The sequence below is a fragment of the Cervus elaphus genome, chromosome 23 (assembly GCF_910594005.1).
Source record: "Cervus elaphus chromosome 23, mCerEla1.1, whole genome shotgun sequence".
Lineage (NCBI taxonomy): Eukaryota > Metazoa > Chordata > Mammalia > Artiodactyla > Cervidae > Cervus > Cervus elaphus.
The window spans coordinates 79,659,146-79,685,236 of NC_057837.1; the positions used below are offsets into that span (position 1 = coordinate 79,659,146).

The 26,091-nt window shown below is 45.6% G+C and overlaps 1 protein-coding gene across 5 annotated transcripts in view; it reads left to right on the forward strand.

Annotated features, from left to right (window-relative positions):
- The first annotated feature begins 7,070 nt into the window (after positions 1-7,070).
- TSHZ2 (teashirt zinc finger homeobox 2) overlaps positions 7,071-26,091 on the forward strand; it is a 477,265-nt gene continuing 458,244 nt past the window's right edge. For all 5 annotated transcript variants that reach the window (XR_006337188.1, XM_043884671.1, XM_043884669.1 and 2 more), the window contains exon 1: positions 7,071-8,063. Coding sequence is in view for 4 of the 5 variants with exons in the window: in XM_043884671.1 (XP_043740606.1) it covers positions 8,024-8,063 (40 nt within the window). In the remaining variant the exon portion in view is untranslated. The remainder of the gene's footprint in view (positions 8,064-26,091) is intronic.

The window sequence follows — 26,091 nt, forward strand, 5'->3', positions numbered from 1 at the left end:
GCCCACTTCCCCACATTCCACTTCGGTAGCGCACGCGGCTCTTTGATGCAGGGAAGGGCAGAAGCAGCCTCCTCCCAGCTCGCAGGCGAGGGGACACCTCGGCTCTCTCCAACTTCAGAAGGGATTTCTCTGAGGTATCTACACATCTACACGAGTCCCACTGCTCCCCCAACAGGATGAACCCGCAGCTGCCCACAGTGATAACCTGCTTGATGACACCCTCCAGCTGCCTGCATCCTTCTCTTACTCCCTACTGGAGTTTTCTGGGATTATCTTCCAAATAAACGACTTGCTCTCAAATCTTTATCTTGAGGGGTATGCTTCTTGGGGAACCAACAGCAAGACACCCAAATCTTCCAGACACACAAGAGGATCTGCAAGCCCGAACTATTCGACCATTTTAATCCGGTGGGTTTCTTAGCAGTGTTGGCCTTCCCAGCAATGGTTAAGGAGAAAAGACAAGCTGTATTGATGGGTGAAAACAGCATCCAGGAAAAGTCACTTTGACATAATCCTAGCAAGCAGGGATAGAATCTCATGAAATTTTCAAGACAATAGGATGCTTAATGCCTAATCATAACAGATAAGACATGCTCTGGATAAGACAGAAAGGTGTTCTCAGAGCGAGTTATATCATTCTCTATTTGCTTCTGAAAGTTGAGGGGCATCTTTGGGTGCACAGTTCTAATGAGTCCAGGGAAGAGAGCTTGATGCACAGTTGAAGTGGCATAAAATACACCGGAGCCCAGAACTTAAAGGCTGCCCGTCACGTGGTTTCCAGGCCGCTCCGGTCCTTACATTCACTTAATGTCTTCCTGTGGCTAATGAAGTTGAGCAATGGATTACTGGGCCGGCGACGTGGCCTGGATTCTTCATCAGCAGCAAAACACCGTCAGCAACTGCGAGTGGTCAACTCCCGGGGAAAAACGGAGGTGTGTCCCCCCGGAGAGCTCCCCAGCCCAGCCGGCCCGCTCAGCGGCTGCCCCGTTTCACATACCCACAATGCTTAATCCTACACCTAACCACATCAAAATCTTTTCTTCTTTTTCTTAAGAGAGACTAATGACTTTTGGAGGATTTATTCGCAGAAGCAAGCTTGTCAATGCCTGAACAGCCCCAAACTTGGTCATCCACCTTAACTGTTTTCAGGAAGCAAATTTCCACCAAGTAGAAGAAGTCATAGTGTCTTCTGTCTTGGTTGAGCAAATCCAGCCTAATGGACTAGATGTTTCGGGATGTAAATAAATGAATTGATTAGCCTTTATCCATGGCTGAAAGGAGAAAATTCAGACTCCATATGATGACCCCAGTTGATTATAATACGAAGCAAAGTTTGATAACACTGCTTTTTTTTTTTTAATTGAAGCATTACATACAGATAAAGCAGTGCACAAATCATAAGCCTGCAGCTGAATAAATTTTCATAGACCAACACACTGGCATAAACAGCCCCCAGTTAAGAACAATACTAGTCGCCCCCCCGCCCCGGAAACTCCTCATACCCACTGTCAGAGGTAACCTATCTGATGTTCAAGATGAGTTCTGTCTGCCTGTATGTTCATATATTTGGAGACGTATTCTACACTGGGTCTCTTTGCTTGGGGAAGACACGGACTAGAGAAGTTTGAATCACATAGGACCCACCCTGGAAGACTTCCTGAAAGAGGCAGTGTTTAAGGAAGGCTATGAAGGAGACAGTAGATAAGAGAGGGGAAGGGGGAAAAGGAAGGGAAGTTGGGGAGGGGAGGACAGCCTCGACTGAAAAGAGGCACAGGCTGAAATGCACTATATCCCTCTCTACAGAAAGCCCTGTGCTCAGTCGCTCTGTCGTGCCTGGCTCTCTGCGAACCCATGGATGTAGCCCGCCAGGCTCCTGTGTCTATGGGCATTCTTCAGGCAAGAATACTGGAGTGGGTTAGCCATGCCCTCCTCCAGAGGATCTTCCCGACCCAGGGATCGAACCCAGGACCCCCACAAAGAGGGCAGATTCTTTACTATCTGAGCCACCAGGGAAGCCCAGAGAAAACCCTGAGACTGACTGATTTATTTATGTTGACTGCCCTTGTGCAGGCTTTTTCTCGTTGCAGAGAGCGGGGACTGCTGTTTGCTGCAGCTCAGGCGCTCCTCTTGTTGCCAGGCACAGGTTCTAGGCTCTCGGGCCCCAGTATGTGCAGCACAGACTCAGTAGTTGTGGTGTATGGGCTTAGCCGCTCCAAGCCATGTGGAATCTTCCCGAATCAGGGATCGAACCAATGTCTTCTGCATTGGTGGGCTGATTCTTATCTACTGCGCCGACAGGAAAGTCTCTAAAGAAAGCCCTAAGATATTTTTAAAGTTTATCCTTCCTTGCAAATATGCCTAGCTCCATATTCAATCATTCCACAAATTTTTACTAATCACCAATCCTGCACTGGGCTCAGAGATGCATAGGTATAGAACTTCTGATTTAATTAAGGGAGACATATAATAAAGAGGCAAGTACACGAAATTACCTACCTGTGGTTGTAAGTACCACGAAGGATGAGAGAAAGAGTGGGACATAGAGGGTGGGAGAAGGAGGTGACATGTGAGTTGAGAGTAAAAAGGAAAAACAGATCTGGGAGAAGAATCTTGCTGGAGGGGAGAGTAAATGCAAAAGTCTTGAACTTTGTACAGGAGACGCGACGGTAACTTAGATGCTCAAGAATCTCACAGGCTGCCCCAGTGTCCAGCAATCAGGGCGGTGCCTAGGGTAAAGTGGGCTCTTGGACAATATTTGCTTTAATTACAATATTTGCTTTAATTACATTGGGTTGCGGTCCAGCGGTAAGACAGGCAAACGACTGCCTCCCAAATGTAGTCGAGTGTTGTTGTTTAGTTGCTGAGTCATATTCAACTCATTCGTGACCCCGTGGACTGCAGCCCGCCAGGCTCCTCTGTCCATGGGATTTCCCAGGTGAGAATACTAGATTGGGTTGCCACTTCCTTTTCCAGGGAATCTTTCCAACCCAGGGATCGAACCGGAGTCTCCTGCATTGGCAGGCGGATTCTTTACCTCTGAGCCATCGGGGAAACCTGTAATGTGATAGGTGTGTGCTTTAATGGAGCATTCACAGGCTTCTTTGGGTACATGGAAAAGGCTCCTCAACACCACCACCACCTTTCGAGTGAATCCCAGAAGAGATGGCTAGCCTGTCCCTTGCACGCAGCAACTTCTGCTAACTTGATTCGCTTGTTGTAACATTCAGCCCTTGCACAAGGAAGCTTCCAGTGGCCTGGCACCTCATCAGAATCACCTGGGAAGTTTCAAAATTTCAGATTTTTCTGGCCCTACCCTAGGATCTAATTTAGTAAGTCTGGGGTGGGGCCTGTGTCTCTTTATCTTACCTAAAAAATCCCCAGGAGATTCTGATGTTGAGCCAGTGTGTTCTGGAAAATATGGTTGAGTCATACCAATCAGTTCATGCCTTTACACATCCCAGAGTTTGAGTGTTGGATCCTAGGATGCTAAGTTCCCTGGAGACTTAAACATAGCCAAGCCACCAACTCTTGGAAGAAGCTTCTCCAAGTGCTAGAGTCTGTGGATTAGTATTTTGCAAATTCGAGTCATGCCCGTACCAACTTCCTCATGTTTTGCTGTATTCTCAACCCACCCACACCACTATTTATTCTCTATTGTTCCTTAAGGATACTTTTAAAACCCACAAATTATATTAAAATTTAGATTGCTACCATAAATGGAGAGCAGTATCTTTCTCTAAGACAGAGGTAAGCTTAAAGTGAATTCAATGAAAACAGACCATGTTTTGAAAGTCTAACCAGGTACTCTTGCCCCTCCCCAGCTTCTGAGCCAGAAATCTATGGTTTCTTGGTTGAAAATAAAAGTTGGCAAGTGATGGGTGCAAAAGACATACTAGCAGCGAACGGACACTTTTCTCGGATTGAAAGGGAATAATGACACTTTCACGACGTGAGTCAGCATTTTCCAGGGTCATGTCTACACCCCCGAATGACATCTGGGCACCACTGCATTAGGCGCCCCACTGGGGTGGCCAAAGTCTTCTCTGTTGATAACCAGGCTATACACTCTGCAGTCGTAGCAGTAGGGAAAAAAAACACAAATTAATGAAAGAACACTCCAGAAATGTGGTCCGAGAAGGAGGTGGCAGCCAGCTAAAAGGAAACTTTCACAGCAGGTACTGTGAGCTCCCCTCACCCACTCTGTAACCAGCCATTGAGAAAGAGGAAAGAGTGGAGGGAAAACTCGGAGAAGAATCCTGAAGAGCGGCTGGCAGAGATCCTGCAGCTCCCTCCTAATTTACTCCAAGGCTGGAGTCAGCTCCCCAACTCCTTCTTTCCTAGTTCCCAGTCCTTTAGATGTCATTTTACAGACGCTTCCTGAAGGCACGGGTCCTGTCTTATGCGCGCCAGCATCTCCTGTGCTCAGCGCAATAGCTGGCCCCTAACGCAGTAGGTGTCAAAGGACCGAATGGACCGCAAAGGCCCCATCAGCAGGCTGGGGCTTCTCCAGAACAGGGCAGGTTTGTCCAGGTGAGCTGCCTGCATCTCAGTCTTCTGTCTGTTCAGGCCCAAGTCTGCACCTCCCAATTTTATAACTGTGGTTCCTTAATGACACAGACGAGGGGTTTTTTACTCAACAAGCTATGCTTCCTATCACAGCACTCCGTAAAGGTGTGTTGTGTAATTAGAATTAATTAGCACTAATGCCCCTTTTGCTGACGTTGCCAGCGACGAAGTGGGCTTTTCTCTGCCTCAGTTGCCTAAGGACTGGGCCGGGATTAGGTGGGGCTGATCATGGGCGGAGGCCGATGGGGTGAGTTAGGGTAAGTGAATTAAAAACTTGTACCACATACGTGTGGAGAAATGAGCATCCCTGCCCTGTGCAGGGATGTTAAAAATGATTAAACAGCACTTTGCCAGGAGTGACAGTAACACCTTGCAATTGACTGGAAGGATGGGAAAGTTTCCTGTGGCCCAAAGGAATGGCTTAGAAAAACATTTGTGGGATGGATCATCCTCGGTAATTTCTCATGAGCGAGGGTAAAAGTGACAGGTGGGCGAGTTGTAGGCAGAAAGTGCCCCTGACCACACTGCTCAGGCCTCAGTTGTGCTAAGTACCAGTTGGGGGGCAGGACTGAGGCGTGGGCACTGGTAGAAATCATCACAAAGCCAGTAACAGTGTCACCCCGTGAGATCCTAAATTATTTTAATTATTATTTTAATATCTAAGCCTTAGCTGGCTCTATAGTTAGCGATTTGTGGTATGTCTGATTCCAAAAGAACAAAGGCTTTTTTAGCAGAAGTTTTTAAACCAGAGTAAACAAGAGGTTCACCTGCGGGATTGGGAGTTGTTTGGTCAAAATTGCAGATTCCAAAGAGCTCATCTAGAAGCTTCTCATTTAGAAGGTCAAGGGCAATGGGCCCCAGAAGTTTCCGATTAGGAGATGGAGGTGTGACTCTGCCTCGTGCGTGACACTGGGCAATGTCTGGATACAATTTTGGTCGACACGACTGGGGTGGAAGAGTCTGGCATCTAGCGGGTGGACACCCAACATGATGCTTAGTTTCCTACAACGCACAGCACGGCCTCCATGAGGAGGATTACGGCCCCAGAAGGTCAGTAATACCAGCGTTAGAACACAGTCTTCTAGAGTAAGGCCGGAGAAGGTGCATCCTAACAAGAGCCTTAGGAAACGTTAATGCAGGGGGAGGAAGCTCGTGGAAAGATTCCCATAATGCCCGACTTTTTATCCTGAGGCCATGCTGTCAAAGTTCCCTTTTGGCCCAACTAACCACCCTGCCTTCCTCCGAGTCCAGGTTAACTGCCCCTTCTAAGAGCACCTCCTGTCCCAGCAGACCTCGTTGGCCCCTTTAATTGTCTGTCTCTCCCACTGGAACAAAGTGCCTTGGGGGCAGGGTCCAGGTTCATCCCGACCCCGGAAGCTCAGAGGGGACCGGCCCAGAGCAGGGCCCCAGTCGCCGGCTGGCTGGAGTCTGTCTGGGCTGCAGTAACGTCTCTTGCCCTGAGGCTAGAGCCACTCTGTCTTTCCGAGGTCGTCATGGAACACTCTTTTAACACCTTTGTGGAGTGTATCACTCTGAAATTATCTTATCTGCTTGCTTTCCATTCATTCAGATGTTTTACTGACCACCTACTCTATGTTGCACCATCACTGGAGATAAACCACAGAGGCATAAACCTCTCTTCCCAACAGAACTTATATCCCAGAGGGGAAGTTTGGACAAGAAAAATAGAAAACTGTATATAACATGTGTGGTCATACATGTGACACTGATAAGCCCAGTGGAGAAAAATAAAATAGAGAAATGTGATAGAGGTGGAGATGTCCATGTGAAACTTTAGGTAAGGTTGGCCTCTTGGAGAAAGTGACATTTTAAGCAAAATCCAGATATTTGGGGGCAACTTATCTGCTCCCCATTAGAACACAAACACTGGGGGGGGGGGGTTCAGGATCTTCCCTTTCGCTATGACTTCTGTGTTTCCAGAAGACAGGCGCACAGTAGGTGCTCAATGAACATGTTATTTAAATAAAACAAAGAGAGGACTATGTGATTAAACTATCAAGGAGACATCAGGGAGATTCCTGCTTTTATAACCATCCAGGAACTAACAGGAAGGTGGGAGAAGCAGAAGCATTCATTGCAAGGGGGTGGCGAGGACATCCCTGGGTCAGATAAAGAGGCAGCAGAGGATGGTGGTCATCCGTCCTCCCAAAGGGAAGCGCAGTCCTCCCCTCCCGATCCTGTGTTCAGGGTCCTGGTTTTGTCCCTGTGGGTGGAGCTTACCTGGCGCCCGGGGCTCCTCCCTCCACCCCCCTGCACCCCGCGCGTCCTTTCTCAGCGCTCCCGCGAGGGGTGTCCCCGCGGCCTGGGGGGCGCGCCGCGGGGCCCGCGAGCGGGGCGCACGGCAGGGCGGGCGGCACGCCGGGGTCCCCGCCCCGCCCCGCTCCCGGCGGGACACTGTCCCTTTAATAGACTCCCTCTGCCTGGCGCTCTGCGGCTGGGGAGTAAATTTCTCCCTGTCATCAGGTCGCGGGGAGAGGAGGAGGAGTTTGTTAATGTTCAGTTTGTTCAGCGGGATCGATGTTTGCTGGCATCGCCTCGCCCTGTCTTGCGTGTGTGTGAGAGTGTGTGTGTGTGTGTGTGTGTGTGTGCGTGCGCGTGGTGTGAGTGTGTGTGTGTGTGCATCTGCGGGGGGTGTGAGTGTGTGTGTGTGTGTGAGAGGGAGAGGGAGTGCGTGTGTGAGTGTGTGTGTGTGAGTGTGCGTGTGTGAGTGTGTGCGAGTGAATTCCAGATTTTCTGTCTTTCCCAAACCCGCTCCTGTCCTCTCGCATATCACTCAGAGACGGGGATCTGACAGCAGCCACAAACCGACAGTGAGAGATCTCTCTGCCCCCGGCGCGAATCCGCCATCGAGCCCGGCGAGGAAGAGGAAGGCGAGGAGGTGGAGGTGCAGGAGGCCGGGAGCACAAGGAAGGAGCGAGAGGAGCCCACTACTCCCCAGGATTGTTTGTGTGGTTTTTTTTTTCCTTATCTTTACGCGCGCGTGTGCGTCCCGCGTCCCTTCCATCCGAACCCGCTCTTGGATGTTCAATAAAGAAATCAAGTGTCTCAACAGTCACCAAAAAAAAAAAAAAAACCAAACCAAACCAAAAAAAAAAAAAAAAAAAATATTTTCCAAAAAGCAAAAACAAAAAGAGAGAGGAGAAAAAAAAACAAAAAAAAAAATCCAAAACCAAACAAACAAACAAACAAGACAGAACCAACCTCTACTTCAAACCAGCCGGCACGGCCGCCCGAGTCTCGCCTGCCACCCAGAGAGGGGGGTCTCCGGCCCCCGGTGGAGGAGTTGCGGGGGCAGGGGGACAGAGGCCGAGTGACGCCCCGGGAGCCACCGGGCCGGAGGCGGAGGAGACCCGGAGAGGCGAGCGAGACAGCGGGCCCCCGCGCGCGGCGGCTCGGGGCTGGGGCGCCAGAAGTGGGACTGGAGCGAACTAGAGCGATGCCAAGGAGGAAGCAGCAGGCACCCAAGCGGGCGGCAGGTAAGAGACCCGGCTCCGCGCGGGGCGGCCCGGCCAGGCGGCCCGGGGCGCCAGCTCCTCGCCCGGGCGCCCCGGGACGCCACCCCCCTCGCTTGCCTTTCGGGGGCGTCCGCTCCGGGTGCCCCCCTCTGCCCGGCTAATAACCCCGTCCTCGCTCGCCTTCTCCAGCCGCCCCAATCCTCCTCTTTCCAGGCTCCGGTTGGGGGGTGGGGGCAAGCTATCCCACCAAGCCTTTCCTCCTTAAACTTTTTTTCCCTCCACCCTCTACCCCACCCCTAACTTTCTCCCAGTCTGCTTCTTGCCTCTTGGGCCAAAGTTGCGCTGTGCACTTGGGGTTCGCAGTGGGGAGCAATCCTGCCGCCCCCGCCCCCCTCCGGGTGGTCGCTGCCAGTGACTTCTGGCCTCAGGGGACGGCGCTTCCTCTCGCGGGGGTTTGGGGCGCTGAACTTTGAGCCGTGCCCCAGCCAAAGGCTGCATGGCTGGCTCTGGGGCAAGCCATGGGAGTTCAGCTTTGATCGCCAAGGTGTAAAAAACCACCCCAGGAAAGGAACCTTTGAATCTGTTTTCCAAGAGGAGCCTCCTTTGTAAATCTAATCAACACTCTCCCTTCTCTTAAAAAAAAACAAAAGGTGTGGGGAGGGGGGATGCCCCTTGAACATTGAAACAGCTCTGGATCTTCTTTGCACAGAGTGAGTTGCAAACTTTGTAAATTGATTTGTGCGGTAGGAACTATCCCATTTGAATTCTTACCACCCCCTCTTCCAAAAAAAGGAAAGAGAGAGGAACAGGTTAATGGATCAGGACATCAGAGCTTGTAAAGGATTTTTTTCTTCCTTTTGGGTTGCTTAATTGCTTTTTTAATAGTATGCTGGGGTTTTGTTTCTCGGAAGTGTAATATGAAAGTTCATTTTTCTCCTGCCAGACCCACCCACTGAAAAATCAGCTTTCCACTTGATTGCTAGTTTTGATTTGACATTTGATTGATCACCTGTCATCTCACTGCCTTTGATCTATTCATTCTTGATATATATCAATAAATCACTCACCATGGTAACTCAGAGTGCCAGTGACGCAAGCCTTGCCCTCTAGATTTGAGAGCCAGACATGCACAATTATTATCTTGTTTGGCTTTTAATGTGGGCGTTTTTATTTCTTTGTGTCCTTCAGTTGAATCCGGCTTTAGCAAAGAGCTTAAGTTTTTTCCTCCCCTTCTTTCTGTCTTTACCCTCAAGCTTTAAGGCAGCATCCGTGAAGGCTGGTCTTCTGCAGACCCCCCACAATATTTCCTTCTGTTCCAACTGGAGCGAAACGTTAGGGAGAAGAAGTTCAGTGGAACACTTTCATAAACTTTGCAAAGCCACCCTCAGAACAAATCCAAAGTTAGTCACAAATCTGGGCAAAGTGGGTGTTTGTGTCTGAACATGCTGGACCACCAAGCTCATCTTCCATCGTGGCCTGATTCCAGCCAAGAATGGCAGTACATGTGCTTGGAGATATCCACAATTATCTTCCCTTTTGAGCGCAGAATTGCTTCTGAAACTGCATATGGATTGGTTCAAATTGCATGGGGAAATATCATTTATAAAGCTTTGATTCATTTATTTGCCAATTGTTTCTCTAAGAGCAAAATAATTTGGATATTTTAGTACCATATATATTTAGAACTTGCTTAGTCAATGAGGTGTTCTTTTTTCCACTCTAGCTACCTCTTCTGCAAACAGTTTCTTCCTCCTACCCCCGTCCCTTTCTACATTTAACTCACTTATTTTTTAAAACTTAGATTGCTTTGCAATCTGAACAGCTTTGGGGTATGCACTGGCCTTTGAGACTCAGAAAGAGTAAGCTTGCTTCGTCTAGGTCTAGCAACATAAGTTTAAGTACAGCTAGATTATTAGAGATAAAGTCCTTAGTGTTGTCCCACAAGAGAACCCTGGGCAACAGTCCAGCAAGAAGTGATACTGCCCTGAAAAGTACTCTTTTTTTTTTTTTTTTCCCCCTTGTTGTTCCGGTAAAGGCCATCAACAACTAGGCAGTAATTTAAATTACCAGAATGACTGGACATGTCTCCTTTGGTAAGCTCATTACAAAAAGTGCATTGCTCAGAATTGCACTGCTTTGATTATAATTGTCCTCTGATCAATGAGGATTCAGGTGTGTGTAACATAAAGCTGTATCACATTATTTAAATTAGATCCTTTTCATTAAGCTGGTATCTGTTGGAGTTAATCTGTTTGCTGTAGTGTGTGTGTGTGTTAGAAAGTTCTGACTGTAGTTTCAGTTTCCTGGCATATTGTATTCCTAGTGTCTTTATGTGTTTGTTTTCATGGCTTTTATTATTTTCACTGGCAGAAGTGGAAACCCTTGTCAAGCTGAAAGGGAATAATTCATTTTGTACACAATGCGGCCCCTCTTACGGTATTATTTACTCACATATTACTGAAGCGGATATTTTTCCACGTATTATTTCTTTCCTCTAAAGTCACCGATGCATGCTCTGTTTTAGCTAAAGTGGTTATTCCCACGTGAAGTTAGCTGCTTTGAGATTCTTTTGCCAGTTAACATCCAGGGAGAAGAGCAAGGTGGGCTCCAGAACTGTGGCCATGCTAACTTTTATCACTGCTTAAAATTAAACACAATACACAACTGTAAGTAATTATTCCCATGGGCTGCTGTTGAAAGCTCGATTTCTAGCTTGATTAATGAATAATGTAAGATAGAAAAAGCCTGTGAGTGAATCAGAACTGAGACTCTTTCCCAAGAACTGTTGGAGGCAATTTGATTCCTTTGCATTATTAGTTTTAAGTTCCACGTTTCAAGGAATCATTTACGGAACTTTCTAATAAAGCAGGTATGTGGATAGAATGAGTGAGATGATATCACAAGTGATGGGGAGTGTTAGCCTTTACTGGTTATGTTCCTCCCTCCTTTAAGGGAAAGGCTGTGAGGTAGGCAGCTCTCTTTAAGGAAACAGCTAAGTCAGAACATTTCCCTTCGAAATGTCATTCTTCCTGGCTTTCTAACGCTACGCTCTTCCACCATACTGTAACTTCGGGCAAGGAAGAAAGTTTAGAAAGCAGCCTACAGTACCCCAGGGGTTTGCGTACGTGTGCATGTGTATGTTTGCTTCCTTTGATATATATTTCATTCACCACTAAAATGTATCTACTTTTTAACCTGAAAATATTGCAGAACTCTGTACCAGCATCTTCCCCCCCTATCCATTGTAGGGAAGACAGGGAAGATGGCAGAAAGGTAAAATAAAACAGAACGGTGTTTTGATTTGTTTGTATTTTGCAGGACGCAGAGTCGTTAAAAATTTAAAACTGTAGACTTACACTCTAACCCTTCTATTTCCGACAATCTATCGCAGCCTCTGTACGCACACGTGCAACATATTTTATTTCACCATCCTGAACTCTTGGTTTTATATAATGCCAGCCTATTCCAATAGGAAGCAAAATCTTTGGAAATCATATACATATGAATGTCTAACGTATATATAAATTACAGGCTTCTGTCTATCGGAAGAGATGAAATGTTTTCTTTTTGCTGACTCTCAGAAGCTATCTGGTAATCCAGATCTGAGGAAAGTCTTGCAGGAAAGAACAGCTCTCTCCATTTATTTTGTTTATTTAATATGGAGATGAACAATGCAGATTTTGTTTTCATGAATGTCCTTGTGTGGCAGTAAACATTAGACTATTAGCAATCATTACTTAAAAGTTGCAATTTGCACCTTAATAGCACAGGTTATTTACATGGGAAGCATATTCAGCAGGGACAGTTCAGAATACTGCAGAGGAGGGCTGAGATGACCTGAGCCATCTCTTTTTCAGACTCACGATGGCAACGACTAGATTAGCTGGGGAGGTCTCAGCAACAGGCAGACAGCTCAGGGTGAAGTTTACCTTTAGTTCACTGGCGAGTGGGATGGGGTTCAAGAGAACTGGAAACAGGGTGGAGTCCCAACCCTGGCACTCTCAGTTTGTTTAAGCATAGTTCAGAAAGACAGGTTCACATCCTAAAGGTTTAAATATGCGTGCTAGAGACCCCTTCACTTACCCAAACAGTATGATGTTTAACAGATGAATGGAAAACAAACAAACAAAAGAAAACACACATACCCCCACCCCTAAAGGTTCACAGCAGCGCGAACTGTTGAGGCTATTCTTGTTATTTAAGGCAGATGCCTGAAGAAAGAAAGGACAGGTACCTTGAAATCACACTCTCCACACAGTGTTTTGGGTGGAAATTGATGGTTTCACTGGTCCTTCTCCCCCTGCCCTCCCAAGCCCCTTCTCCCTCCTCTCACCTCACCCTTAAAGACTCAGATTGAGTGGGACAGCTCAAAAGCCCATTTGTTTTAGGCATTTATTGATTTCATTTTTAATCTGCCATATCAGGACACAATACATTAACCCTAATCAGCAGATTGCAAGTGACAGGGAGTTCTAGTGGAAGCCAGGTAAGGAGGAGGGGGCATGAGAAACTTCTGGACAAGAAAAATCTTTTGGCTTGGGGGTTGGAAATCAGAGGCCACTTTTGAGGAGGGTAGATGCATCCCTCCGAAACACTGTGTATTTATTTTTCTACCATCTTACATTTATTTTTTTCTCCCAGTCTCCTCGACTCTCTTGCTAGCATTCAGGAAACCTTCACGCCCAACAAATACCTCCTAGGCATCTTTAGCAGTTCTGTCCCTAGAAGCGTCTTGCCTTTTGTCACCTTCTCCAATGGAGGCTTATGCTTTCATTTTATCCCAGCTGACTTCTCACTCACTTGACCGAATTTCTCCAACTGGATAATACCTGGGTTGATCTATTTATCTTGGGAGTTGTACTCTCTATTGAGCAGGTTTTAAGGGGGCACTGAGCCTGGCATTATTTAAGGCCATTGAAATGAGGCACTTCTGCTCATCACTGCAGCTGAGCTTAGGGAAATCAGCCAGGAGGAGAACCTAGGCCCTGTTCATGTTTATGCTGGGTCTGTAATTAGCTGACACGAGTTAAATGTCCAGAGTGGGGCTTCCTTTCCATCGCTGGATTTGTACCATCAATTTTGTTTAGGTATGTCATGGTCTAGGAAGACTCAGCCCGTATTTCAAAGGCAATGTCTGTGTCCACCCAAATCCCCTTTAAAAAACACAAAATTGCCTGACAAATTCTATATTAAGACCAGGCATACACAGAGTATCATTTTCGTTTGATGCAAAGTCAGTTGGAAATGCATTAAACTAACAGAGAGTGTCTTGCATCGCTTCCCTGAAGCAGTGCTTTTTCATTACATATTTAATTACAATCAAATTGAGCGACTTTTATAAAAAAAAAATCACAGTGGTATTAAAAGAAGCTTGGAACACAAATAATTCTGTTCCTTTGCAAGTTGAGAATGTTGTTGTATTTTTATTCCTTTGGGAGAAATTTATTTTCATTTTTCTAATGTTGGGGTAAATACAGAATGTCTTCTCTCTAGTCTGTTATCAGAGAGATCTCATCGTTCTACCTTCCTAGAACCTCTTCACCCTGGAAGAGGTTTTTTTTAAAATTTATTTTTCAGTAATTTGTAACAATGTGTATTTTTACAATTATTTTAAGTTTCCTAAGTTCCAGTGAAAGTTAGAAATTCTCCTGTTCCTTAGGGTGACCTTTGGCAAGCCGCTCTATGGTTATGAATGAGCTTAGTCATTCTAACCACATAAGAAAAAGCTTGTTGAGACTGCTTGATTACCTGGATGCTGCAGGAAGGGAAACACACTCTATCATTACAGGCCTCTATATACTACACTGTTTTCACTGGATTTATAATTTTTTTCCCTGCTACTGTGTCAATCACTTGTTTTAGGAACTTTTTTTTTTTTTTTTTTTCGGGAGAAGGGATATGTTTAGCATGTAAAAGTCGATTTCAAGATACTCTGGGTCTTTAAGAAATGATAATAAAAATTAGAGACTTTAGAGCCCAACTGTGACTTCTGGACTCCGTCTGCAGAGTCAGAGGACCCGTGTGCAGGTCGTAGTTGCATCTGGAGTGTCTTCAGCAGCTTGGCCGTGTTTGCGTCACTTGTTTCATCAGAGGGTGACTGTCGGGCTCAGGTCCTTCCCGAAGATATTATAAATATGCATACGTGACCTGGCAGGGGCGAAATGTGAGATGCAGGTGGGGCTGCTGATGTATTTGTTTCCAAAGCAAACTCCATGGATGAAATGAGTAAATAATTTGGAGGGATTCAGAGGTCATCAGAACAGCCATGTGGGACGGCCAGTTGTTGCCCCTCTCAGTCTTTTGCTTTCCCTCCAAGGAGAACGACGTCCTCTTGGGCATTCTCAAACATTTTGTGATGCCAAAGCAATACCTAAAATGTTAAAAAAAAAAAAAAATTGAGAAATTAAAATTCAGGATGCATGGCTAGCTAATCCTGTTATTAATATATCAGTATTATTTAGCTATGCTTAACAACAGGGAATGCACAATGCAAAAGTTTTAGAGATAATGAGCTTAGAGAAATTACATGGGGAAAAAAAAAATACCTGGATCCTATTTGAAAGGATTTGTCTTGAATTTTCTCATCTAAATAAGAGTTTCCTTTCCATTTGTGTTAATTTAAAAAATAGTTTCAATATCCCTCTACCCACTACCCGACCTGAAACAGGGTCTAGCAAAGCTCTCTCTGGATGTACAAAGATATAGGACGTTGTAATGTACACCCCGTTTCTCAAAATAGTTTCAGAAAACCAAATGTGGGCTTGCAAACTAAAAGCAAAACCTCCACAAGCTCTATAACATAGCCAGCTCAGGGTTCAAGATTGAAAACTTTGTTTCGGCAGGGTAAGAAGAAAATAGCATTGCATCGTAACTACACATCTCCCCCAGCACAGGAGGAGCAGTGAAGCAGGAAAGATTTTTAAGGAGCTTTTTAGCTCTTTTGCATGTCTCTCCAAAGACTAATTTAATTGAAAAGCTGTAGTGTCCATTTATGCTGAAGGAAAAACCGTGTGTTTCTGTAAAACTGCTAGATGGTAAGGTGGATTTTTTTTTAAAAGCCAGCATTCTGCAGTTTCTTTCAGTACAAAAATTAAAGATCACTGGTCTTAATTAGTTGAGTGCTTTCAGAGCTGAGTGAATACTCTGAAATCACCTCTGAGCTTTCTTCTTCAAGCTACATCCAAGTCATTTCTATGGAAATTATACAGTTTCAGTATTAAGGTGGGCAGAACACAGTTATTGTTTTTAATGAAAATAGCTACGAGGGGCAGAATGAGATAAAAACAGAGTTGGCAGTGACCATACTGTGTGTAATGGATCTGGAAGAAACTTCTTTAAATGTTTTACTGCGTCATGAAAAAAAATCCGTGGAATCTGGCTATTGGTGACGTGGGAGATTCAAAAAGAAGACAGAAGGTCAAGGTATTCTATAGGGGAGATTTGTATGAGCAGGGGCAGCAGCATGTACATATTTCTATATAAACTGCAAGGGGCTGACTTTAAATCACCTCCATTTATCAGATGCTTAGACTTTTCTCTGTATTTAGAAGCCTCTCTCTTTTAACCCCAGGGAGATACAAATCGCTTCTGGGCCAAGATGATGCTGTAGAGAAGAGTTAAATCTGTTCTGTGTTTGGTACCACTTGGTACAGAAAAAAGATGCCAAAATGAAAAGCTGTATAAGCACATTTTATATCAGAGTTGCCTTTAGCTATTCTCCTTTATTAGAAAGTTGGGTATGTGGCTGTACCCGTCTTCTTGTTTTCTCCCTTGGGATTAGGTGTAGGCTGTGGAAGGAACTATGGAAGAGGAGGAAATGACCTGGGTTCTGGTTACAGCTCCCCCACCCTAGTTCAGTGGCCCTGGGCCAGCTCAGAGATGAACCTTACTCTAGAGAATAAGAGTGTGTGTGAGTTCAGGAGTCAGACTAACCCAAGTTCAAATCCTTAGGTCTTCTTTGTTGGAGGTTTATGTTTGGAACAGTTGCTCAAATCTCCCCCAATTTTCCATCCTGCAAGCCAGGGCTAAGAACCTTCACTCTTTCCCAGTAGCGTATCGGGCTGTGGAAGTCCTTCTGACCCGATCAGGACCTTCTGACCTGAGGGCGCTCATCTTCTGGTGTCATATGTTTTTGCCTTTTCATACGGTTCCTGGGGTTCTTGGGGCAAGAATACTGCAGTGGTTTGCCATTCCCTTCCCCCGGTGGACCACGTTTTGTCAGAACTCTCCACCATGACCCGTCCACCTTGGGTGGCCCTACGTGGCATGGCTCATAGCTTCATTGAGTTACGCAAGACCCATCACCACGACAGGGCTGTGATCCATGAAGTGGAATCATAGTTCTTCTTAAGACTCAGGATTTTGGAAAGGGTGATACAAATGCATCAAAACTGCTTGGGGCCACACCTAACAGAGTGGCTGTATCTTTGTCCCAAAAAAAACAGACCGTGAAAATGTGCACCAGAGGGAAATGAGCAACCTGCCAGTTGTCATGGGACCAGAGGTTCAGGGCTCAACAGGAATCAGACGTGGGTGCCTTTTGATTTTTAAAACTGGAGTATAATCACTCAGTAGTGGTTTAGCCTTTTCTGAGAAAGATTCGTGCTGAATGGGTTGGAACCCTGTCCCAGCTCAAAAAAAAAAAAAAAAAATTATATCCTAAGGAATAGTAATTATAGCCCTAGCAACAATAAATATAACACCTGTAATAATGATATTTGTCGCTACCTAAGTGTTTATTATATGCCAGGCATTTTATCAGGCATTTCATGAGTTTTACAATCATTCCTTCACGCCGCAGTTATTTTCTGAGTTCTCAGCGTATGCCCAGTCCTGTTCTGGTCACCGGGATCCTCAGGGGTATTAGGATGGGAATGATCCCTGGGGATCTTACCCTCCAGTTGGGGGAAGCCAGAGAATATGCAAGGAATTTAACAAAGAGAAAAGATAATTTTCATATAGAAGAAAGCTCTACGATGACAACATTTTATAAAAGAACAGGATGGGGCAACATTTGTGCGGGTGGTCACAGGAGACCTGCTCGAAGTGGGAACCCTTGAGCAGAGTCCTAGAGCATTCCTGAGTTAGAGGCTAGAACAGTATCTTTGGCAACATTTGTGCGGGTGGTCACAGGAGACCTGCTCGAAGTGGGAACCCTTGAGCAGAGTCCTAGAGCATTCCTGAGTTAGAGGCTAGAACAGTATCTTTATTTTCCTGACGGGGGTCTGAGTAGCCTGTAGAGCAATTCATCTACCGTCGTGCAGTGGCCGAGTTGGTTTGAGACTTTCCGCTTCCAAGATGCAGGCACTTGATCTGCTGTGGTAGTTTACCTGGAAGAGCCACAGTCATTTGCCGACCAAAGACCCTCATTTCCTGTTCTTCTTCCGGGGCATCTGCGGTGATGTCTAAACCTGGTCGTGGGCGGATCCTGAGAACACTGACAGAGGATGTCACCCTCCGTGGCCTCCCCATCTGGAATCTTAGGACCATCCACCATCCATGAAGCCTGCACTTCCTCTTCATGTGTGTATATTTGCGTTCATGTGTTTATTCACCTTGCAGATGTTGACTGTTCACCTACTATGTGCCAGGCATTGATCCTGGCACTGGAATATTGAAGTAGGGAAAATCCCAGCAAATATTCTTGGGGGTGAGGCCAAAAAGCTAATGAACAAATAAATATATAATATTAAATTGTCCTAATGGCATTTCAAAAAAAAAAAAAGAATTGAAATGAGTGGACTAGAGAGGGATGGAGAGTTGCTATTTTGTGGAAAGTGGCTGGGTGGTGACATTTGATCAGACGGCGAGGAACTAGCCATGCACAGATCTGGGAGAAACTTTCCAGGCAGATGAGGCAATAAAAACCTGAGGTCGGAAATATCTCGTATGCCTGAGGAGTATGTCGGAGGCCGCTGCTCCTGAAGCAGATGAAGATAGGAGAGAGTGGCAGGACAGGAGGAGGAGAGAGGCAGGACAGACCCTGCCTGGCCTCCTAGATCCGAATCTAAGCGCGGTGGCACCCTTGCGGTCCTTGCTCAGTCGCCAAGCCGTGCCCAGCTCTTTGTTGACCCTGCGGACTGCAGCACGCCAGGCCTCCCTGTCCTTCGCCACCTCCCGGAGTTTGCTCAAACTCAGGTCCATCGCGTCGGTGATGCCATCCAACCATCTCATCCTCTGTCGTCCCCTTCTCCTCCTGCCCTCAATCTTTCCCAGCATCAGGGTCTTTTCCAGGGAGTCCCTGGAGGCGTCCAAGCAGGGGAGTGATGCCATCTGACTGGGTTATTAGTAGAACAGGGGTACTTGTTTATATTTCAAAGGTGGTGGACTTTGGTGTGTTCCTCCATTCAATCTACTTACTTGGCCCCTCAGTGATGGTGACTAGGATGCTTAGAATGATACCAGGCTCCTCTGTCCATGGGATTCTCCAGGCCAGAACACTGGAGTGGGTAGTCATTCCCTTCTCCAGGGCATCTTCCCGACCCAGGGATCGAACCCAGGTCTCCTGCATTGCAGGCAGATTCTCTACCATGTGAGCCACCGGGGAGGCCTGTTGGAAGTGACAGCTGAAGGTGAAAACACATGCCTAGGCTTTATGGAGGAACTGACAGGTATGACGATGGATGGTCTCTCTGAGGCTGTGGAAAGAACAAGAAATACTGAAAACCAAGCCAATCTGGGATCTGCTGCAGCTCCTCCCGACTGAACTGGCCACCACTGTGCTCTAAGGGCGGTCCCTTAGCCTTGCTGTGCCTCAGTTTCCCCACCTGGCAAATGGAGACGTGGTGTTGCTCACCTGGCAAATGGAGACGTGGTGTTGCTCACCTCACACTGTGGTGGTAACGATTAGACGGTATGATGCCAGGGAAACCCCAGTGCAGTCTCTGGCACTTACATGGCATCTTCTCCGTACATGAATTTATGTTTTGTTTTCTGTAGGAATTATGGGAGATTTCTAGGCACTTGAATTAGTCCTTGTATTTATTAGGCACTAAATAAATATTTCCTGATGAATGAATACATGAGGCTATAAATAAGTAAATGAATAAATACTTTAATTAGCATGTTACTTTGTATACTAATTAATTAATTTCGAGTATAAGGATCTCTTTTACACCTCTAAAATTTTTTGGCAGACCTCTGTACCAATCATGATCATAGCCCCGCTTTGAATATTTATCAATGTAGGAAATGCTAATGACAAAAAGATGGCGATTTTACTGAGAAGCTTGTAATTTGTTCATCATGACATCCTCTGGCTTCAGTTGACGAGCAGTGATTCACCTTTTTTTTTTTTTGCAGTAAATACTGTTTATTCATCTTCTAGAGATTGCTTGGTGATACTCTGGATTGGTAGACGTCCTCCTTAAGTCCAGACTCTGGTGGAGGCAAAGGGGTTGGGGAGTCTCCTTTTGAGCAGCAGACGTCTGTCTCTCTCTCTGTCTCTCTGTCTTTCTCTCTCCCTCTCTGTCTCTCTCTCTCTCTCTCCCACTCTGCTCCCCAGGTGCGGTGGTTTCCTGCCCGCAGCCCCCTGGTGCTCCCAGCCTCCCAGGGTTGGGCGTCTCCCCCTCCCCCACTGGAACCCTGCGCTCATCCCCTCGGGCCCAAGGCAGCGAGCTTAGGGGTTGTTAAGCTAACGGGAGAAGGCTATAGGCTGTTTCCTGGTAACGCCTTCTTCACTTTTTAATTGTCACCTGCAGATAAGTGCCTGGCAGAAGAAAGAAGGGAGATTGGCTGGTGCCTGTTAAGGAATATCTTAGGACAAAGAGCCCGGGCTTAGCCGAAAGTATTGGGGCTTTTTCTGCCTGCCTTAGGACCTTTATTTAACCAATGTGTTCAAGGTCTGCTGTGTACCAGGTCTTGTGGGAGGTGCTGGAACTAGAGACTTGAGTCAAAATTTGACAAAAGGCCTGCCTTCTTGAGGCTTACATCTGTGTGGCAGACGGGTCCCAAACAAGCAAGCAGAGGCCCATCCCTCCGTGTCGGGAGCGGGGTGTGCAAGAGAAACTTAACAGAGGGTGAGGGGTCCCGTGTCCCAGGAGGATGAGCTGTCTTAGATAAGACCGTCAGCAGAGGCCCTGCCCTCCATGCAGGTGATGTGAGTCTGGGTTCTAGGAAGGTGGCAGAGAGCACAGGGCGATTCTCTGGGGAAGCTGGGTCCGGGGCTGGGGAAGTCGGGGGGCTGGAGCTGCTGCAGGATCTGCCAGAGCAACAGGGGGACCGGGGCGGCTGGAGCAGAGGGAGAGCGGGCGAACGGTGGGGCTGCTGGGTTAGACGGCCGCCAGGGTCCTCGAGGACCAGGGACGCTGTGAACGAAGCCACGGTTCTAACGGAATGGGAAGCCTCAGAGGGCGAGGGCGCAGCGAGAGCCGGGTTTGACCGAGGCCTTTGCAGGATCGTGCTGCTGCCATGCTGTTTCTCAGGGACAAGGCTGCAAGCGCAGGTGGCTCAGTGGTAAAGAGTCCGCCTGCAATGCAGGAGACCCGGGTTCCATCCCTGGGTCGGGAGGATCCCCTGGAGAAGGGCGTGGCTACCCACTCCAGTATTCTTTGCCAGGAGAATTCCATGGACCGAGGAGCCTAGTGGGCTACACTCCACGGGATCGCAAAGAGTCGGACACAACTCAGCAGGCACGCACACAAAGGTTGTAAGCGAACGGACCCCTCGGAGGCTCCTATCGATCTAGTGAAAGCCTGGTGATGATTTGGACCAGACTGATGGGGGAGAAGATGGGAAACTTGGTCCAAAGATAGACAAGATGTGCAGAAAAGTGCAGGTGGGTGTGAGTGAAAAAAGGTATACTGAGAACTGTATATGAAAACTTAACTATATTTATCCTCTTATCTTCTTGAATTCTTTCTCTTGCTTCTTTCCTGGAGTTGTACATAAGGTTCTTACTGAAAAGTGTCACTCTATCATTTTTGGAGCCCCAGTGGGAATAAAGGAAATTGTTTGGTGTTGCCTTGATTCTAGAAATAACTGTGCAGGGGGCGGCTAGTCTCTTCCAAGTACATTTCATGGAGTCTTGGAGTTGCATCTCCCCATCCCATCAGACAATACAGTGTCAGGGCGACGGGGTGGACCCTGGGGTCAGACAGACGGGGCTTCCATTTCTTTCCTGTCAGTCATTTCCTTGCTGTGTGACCTCAGGTACCTCTACCTCCCAAACTTTCAATTTCCTCATTTGCAAAACAGACCTATGAGAAGGGCTGATCTCACTAGGTTTTTACAAGGATCCATTGAGATAAATTGGGGAACATGCTTAGTACATGGTGGTACACAGGACAGGGTCAAGGAAATTTAGTCACTGCATTAACAAGTTAATAACTGTCTCCATGCCTCGATTTCCTTATTGGTAGAGACATTGGAAACTCCCTCTTGCGTGCTTGGGAGGAGCGAAGTCTGAACACTTGCAAAGCACTCAGAACTGGGCCTTGTACACAGTGAGTGCTCTGTGAATGACGAGTTACTAAAATCTTCACCGTGACTCTGAGCTTATGACCTTGAAGGGATCTTACATCTTATTTGCTTTGTGTCCACAAAGCCTGGCAGAGTTGATGCTCAATAAATACGGTTGGAAAGAATGGATGATGGTGATGTGGTTATTAGGCATTAAAGTGAAAAAGCCCAAGGAGGTAAATAAACGTGCATCTCTGGGAAGCAGGGAAGTAGAGATGAACTGGAATTGCCATTTCCTCAGCAATGGAGACCCCTGATGACCGTCTCTCTGCCCGAGCACACTAGTGCGCTGCCGACCATGTTTTCATGAGGAAAGCAAGCCCATCTCTGAAAGGTTTTAAAGCCAGTGCCAAGCTGCTCAGCCGTGTCCGACTCTCTGACCCTGTGGCCTGCAGCCTGCCAGGCTCTCTGTCCATGGGATTCTCCAGGCAAGAATACTGGAGTGGGTTGCCAGGCCCTCCTCCGGGGGATCTTCCCAACCCAGGGATCGACCCTGTGTCTCTTACGTCTCCTGCATTGGCGGGCAAGTTCTTTACCCCTAGCGCCACCTGGGAAGCCCGTCCAGAGTTGCCCCCTTATGCGCCATCGGACCACTGGGGGCGCAGACAGTTTTAAGTAGCAGGAAGGCCAGAAGTGAAAACAGTACCACTCGTTCAGTACTAGCTCAAATCCTCTGATGTAATCAGGAAGGAAGGCTCCCCTGGTGTTGGCCTGCCTTAAACACCTCTCTCCCATTTGTTTATCCCACAGATTCAGGGACTATCATGAGCAACAGTGAATAATAAAATATTAACACTTGGATTTTTCATTGTCCGATCACCATCATTTATGGCAAGTGTGACTGACTTTCCACTGACTGTACTGAAATAAATTTTCATTTTTAGATAAAATTATTTAACTAAATAAAAGAGGGAGTAATTATAGAGAAAGCAGTGGTTGGGGGGAGGGTATTACACAGACCGTGAGGATGGGGCAGAATGACTAACCGTGAGAACACCACGGACGCCCAGAGCCTGAGCAGGGCAGGGATTCACGAACCAGCTGCAAGCTGCAGTTGCCAAGTCACACTCAGGTCAGAGGAACGCCCGGAAAACAGAGGCTTTCATGAGCACTTCAAAAACTTTAAAAATCAGAAGGCACTTCCCCTCCCAGGATATCAGAGAAAAGCTCTGGAAAGTGTTTGCTGGCCCGGGGAAACTTTGCAAGTATGGAAGGACAGGGAATAATGTTCTGGTTTTGCATCTGGAATAGAGCAGTGGTTCTCAGCTTTTATTTAGTATCCTCCTCACTTGGAAAATTTTTAAAATGCAAACCTACAGGTTCTCAGACCAGAGCCTCGTGGTTCTGAGTCCATAGGGTGGAGTTGAGGCCTGTGAATCAGTTTTAGGCACCCACTAAGGCTTTAAACTACAGGATATAGGGGAAATATCTAAGTTCTCTCCTCCTCCTCCTCCTCATCCTTGTTCTCCTTTGTCTTTTTCTTCACACTTTCTCTCTCTCAATTGCAAATGCCAAAGCATTTATACACTTAAAAATTATTTCTAGGGTCTGTTTTCACTTTTGGCTTTTAGTCAATGGAAAAAATATAAGTAGTCTGTCTTTTTCACTCTTCTTCTCTCTTGACAATGGCCTATACTTTTAGAAATGGTGAGGACAGTTTTCCCTAATGTATTTCAGCAGGGAAACATGCCCATTTACGCACTGGTCTATCGGTCACAGCACAAAACATCAGAGTCCAGAGAACTCCTCAGTCAAGAAGGAGACAGTCAGTCCGACAGAGTATATAGCAAGGACTCCCATCTGCTTGGGAGCTGGCTGACACCCCGGTACCAAGTCAAGAGACAAGAAGGAAGCGAAAGGAACTTCCTAGACCCAGTTCTTTATTTGTTATACTGTCTGAAATTCTGGGAACTCTTGGCTGAGAGGGCAGAAAACCTTGCTTTGTTCTTTGAAACCTGTCTCACTTTCTTGTTATCTTGCATATATGCTCATCCTCTCTTCAGCATTACCTCTTTTTTTTTCTTGATCTATTCCCTCTCTGTTCTTTCCTGATTCTTCCCAGTAATCAGACTTCCAAGCCCTTTCTATCTAGCTTCTGTGCCTGTGACTGTGATAAAAATGATGATGGCAGCAATGATGAAGAAAACACTTATACATATCTATATATCATCTCTCTCTCTCTCTCTCTATATATATATATATGGTTTGGTTGAGTCGCTAAGTTATAGTTTGGTTTGGTTTGGTTGCTAAGTCATGTCTGACTCTGCGACCCCGTGGATTGTAGCTCACCAGGCTCCTCTGTCCATGAGATTTCCCAGGCAAGAATACTGCGTGGGTTGCTATTTCCTTCTTTAAGGTCTCTTCCTGACCCAGGGATCGAACCTGGGTCTCTTGCATTGCAGGCAGATTCTTGACCAACTGAGCCACCAGGGAAGACCGTGGTTGTTGTCATATAATGCCTACTCTTTACTGACTTGGAAAACACAAACCAAAAATCTACACTAAGTGGTTACTATTTACCCGGCATTGACTACATACAAGTCGTTTACGTAAATGTCTCTGCACACAACATCCCGAGAGCTGGATGTTATTATTATTGGCCCAGTGAATGGACAAGAAAATGAAGTTCTGGAAATTTCAAGTAACTTGAAGATAACACAAGCTTTTAAATAAGATGCTGAAACCTGGGTCTGCCTATCAGAACCCAAGTACTCAGGCACGATGTTCTGTTACTTCTCACGGTATTTAATGCTTAATAGCAAAGAGCCACCTAAGCAAACATTCGTAGTCTAGTATACCTATGTACAGACCAAGGGCATGAACTAAAATCAAGGGGTTCCTCAAGACTGAAGTCAGTCAATTGTGGGGAAGGAAAGAGATGCCACGCAGAGAAAGAATCATCCTTATCTACACGCCTAAACACCCCTTTTAAAAGCTGAGCCTACGAAGATTAAAAAACAAACAAAAAAGTTTAGAACCGCTTGAGCTTTACACAACAGCATTTTCGTAAGTCAGTTTCTGTTTTATTAAACAGAAGTGAAAAAAAAAAGAAAACATGAACATCCCAGCTCAGTCCATCTGGGGTGGCTCAGTAAGGAACCATGCTCACCCACTTCCTGCAGCATCCTTGCGGATGTGTCCTGAAGTCAGACACTGCTCATCTGGTCCCCATAAATCTCTTGTAGGCTCCATGACTCTTCCTGGCCATCGAAAATACAGAACACATGTAGGGACGCTGCCGCATTATTTATTTTAGCAAACGAAAAGCCACCCTCACAGATTCCCCTTTAGAGTCCCTCGTAATATTTATGGTCAGGGTCTCTAAAGGTGTTTCTTACTTGTAAGTATTTAATTATAGGTGACATTTAAATGAGTACTCTGAATAACGTGGGGGGAAAAAAAAGACGATCGTGAAATTCTAGGAGTCAAGTCTCAGAGGGAAAAATGTTGCTTACTGCAGAAATCATGATGGGATCATTCTTGAAAAAATATCAATGATTGTTTTTAGTTAATGGTGGTTTCTTTTTTTATTTTTTAATATGGATGACATTTTGGAACAAACCTTTGTAAAAATACAAAGTTTGGCAAACTGCCTCGCCATTTGATTTCAAGTTATTTTAATGAGAAATGGAATGAAATTATCACCCTATTTTATTGTCTTTAAATCTTTTCTTTATGAATACTGGATGGGAATAATCAATCAGTTGGAATAGAGGAGAGGACTGTCAATAGCCCGAGCTTATTTCACTTGATCATTAAATTTCAGATATAAAGGAATTAAACTGTACAAATAAAGTTGTTCCCTTTGAAAAGCAAACTTAAAATCTCTGCGCCTCAGTCCTGTAAAATAAGTATAAGGAGGGTGCTTACTTCACTATTATGAGGTTTTAAAAAGTTGGCACCCAAAAGTACTTAGAACAGTGCTTGGCGCATAACAGATGCTTTTCAACTATTATCACTTTCCCCTCTGCACCATGAAGAGTTTGGTGTGTCCATCTTCTGTTTCGTATGGTATCAGTTATCGCCTGCATATATGTGTGGGTAGGCTCATTCTTCTTCTTTATTGTATGTTTACAATGCTTTGTTTTCATTTTTAATGTGATTTAATTTATTAGCTACAAGTTTGCTTTTAACTAAAATTTTTTATTTCTCAATTAAAAAATAAATTTTTTCTTTCAGGTTTATTGAGATGTATAGATAGTTTCACACTATATTAATTTTTTTTTTAACTTTATGTTTGAGTCTCTATCCAAGTATGCAAGTATGGAGGTAGGAGAAAAAGAGATTATAGATTTAAGAAAATTGATATAACTAATTCTTTTTTAAAATACTTTATAATATTACACCATAAGCATGTACAACTTTACCAATTTATCATTCCTTTATTAATAGACATTTAGCATATTTTAAAGTTTTCACTATTACACACAACTCTATAATGAATGTTCTTGGGAATTTTTACCATTGTCACAAGTAATTTACAAAGAGACTAACAGTTTTGAGAATTTTACTGCATTTAGCAAGAGAATCAGTTGAGAAAAACAAATGTCGTTTAAACAGCTAATATTTCATATTTTGAACATTCTTGGTG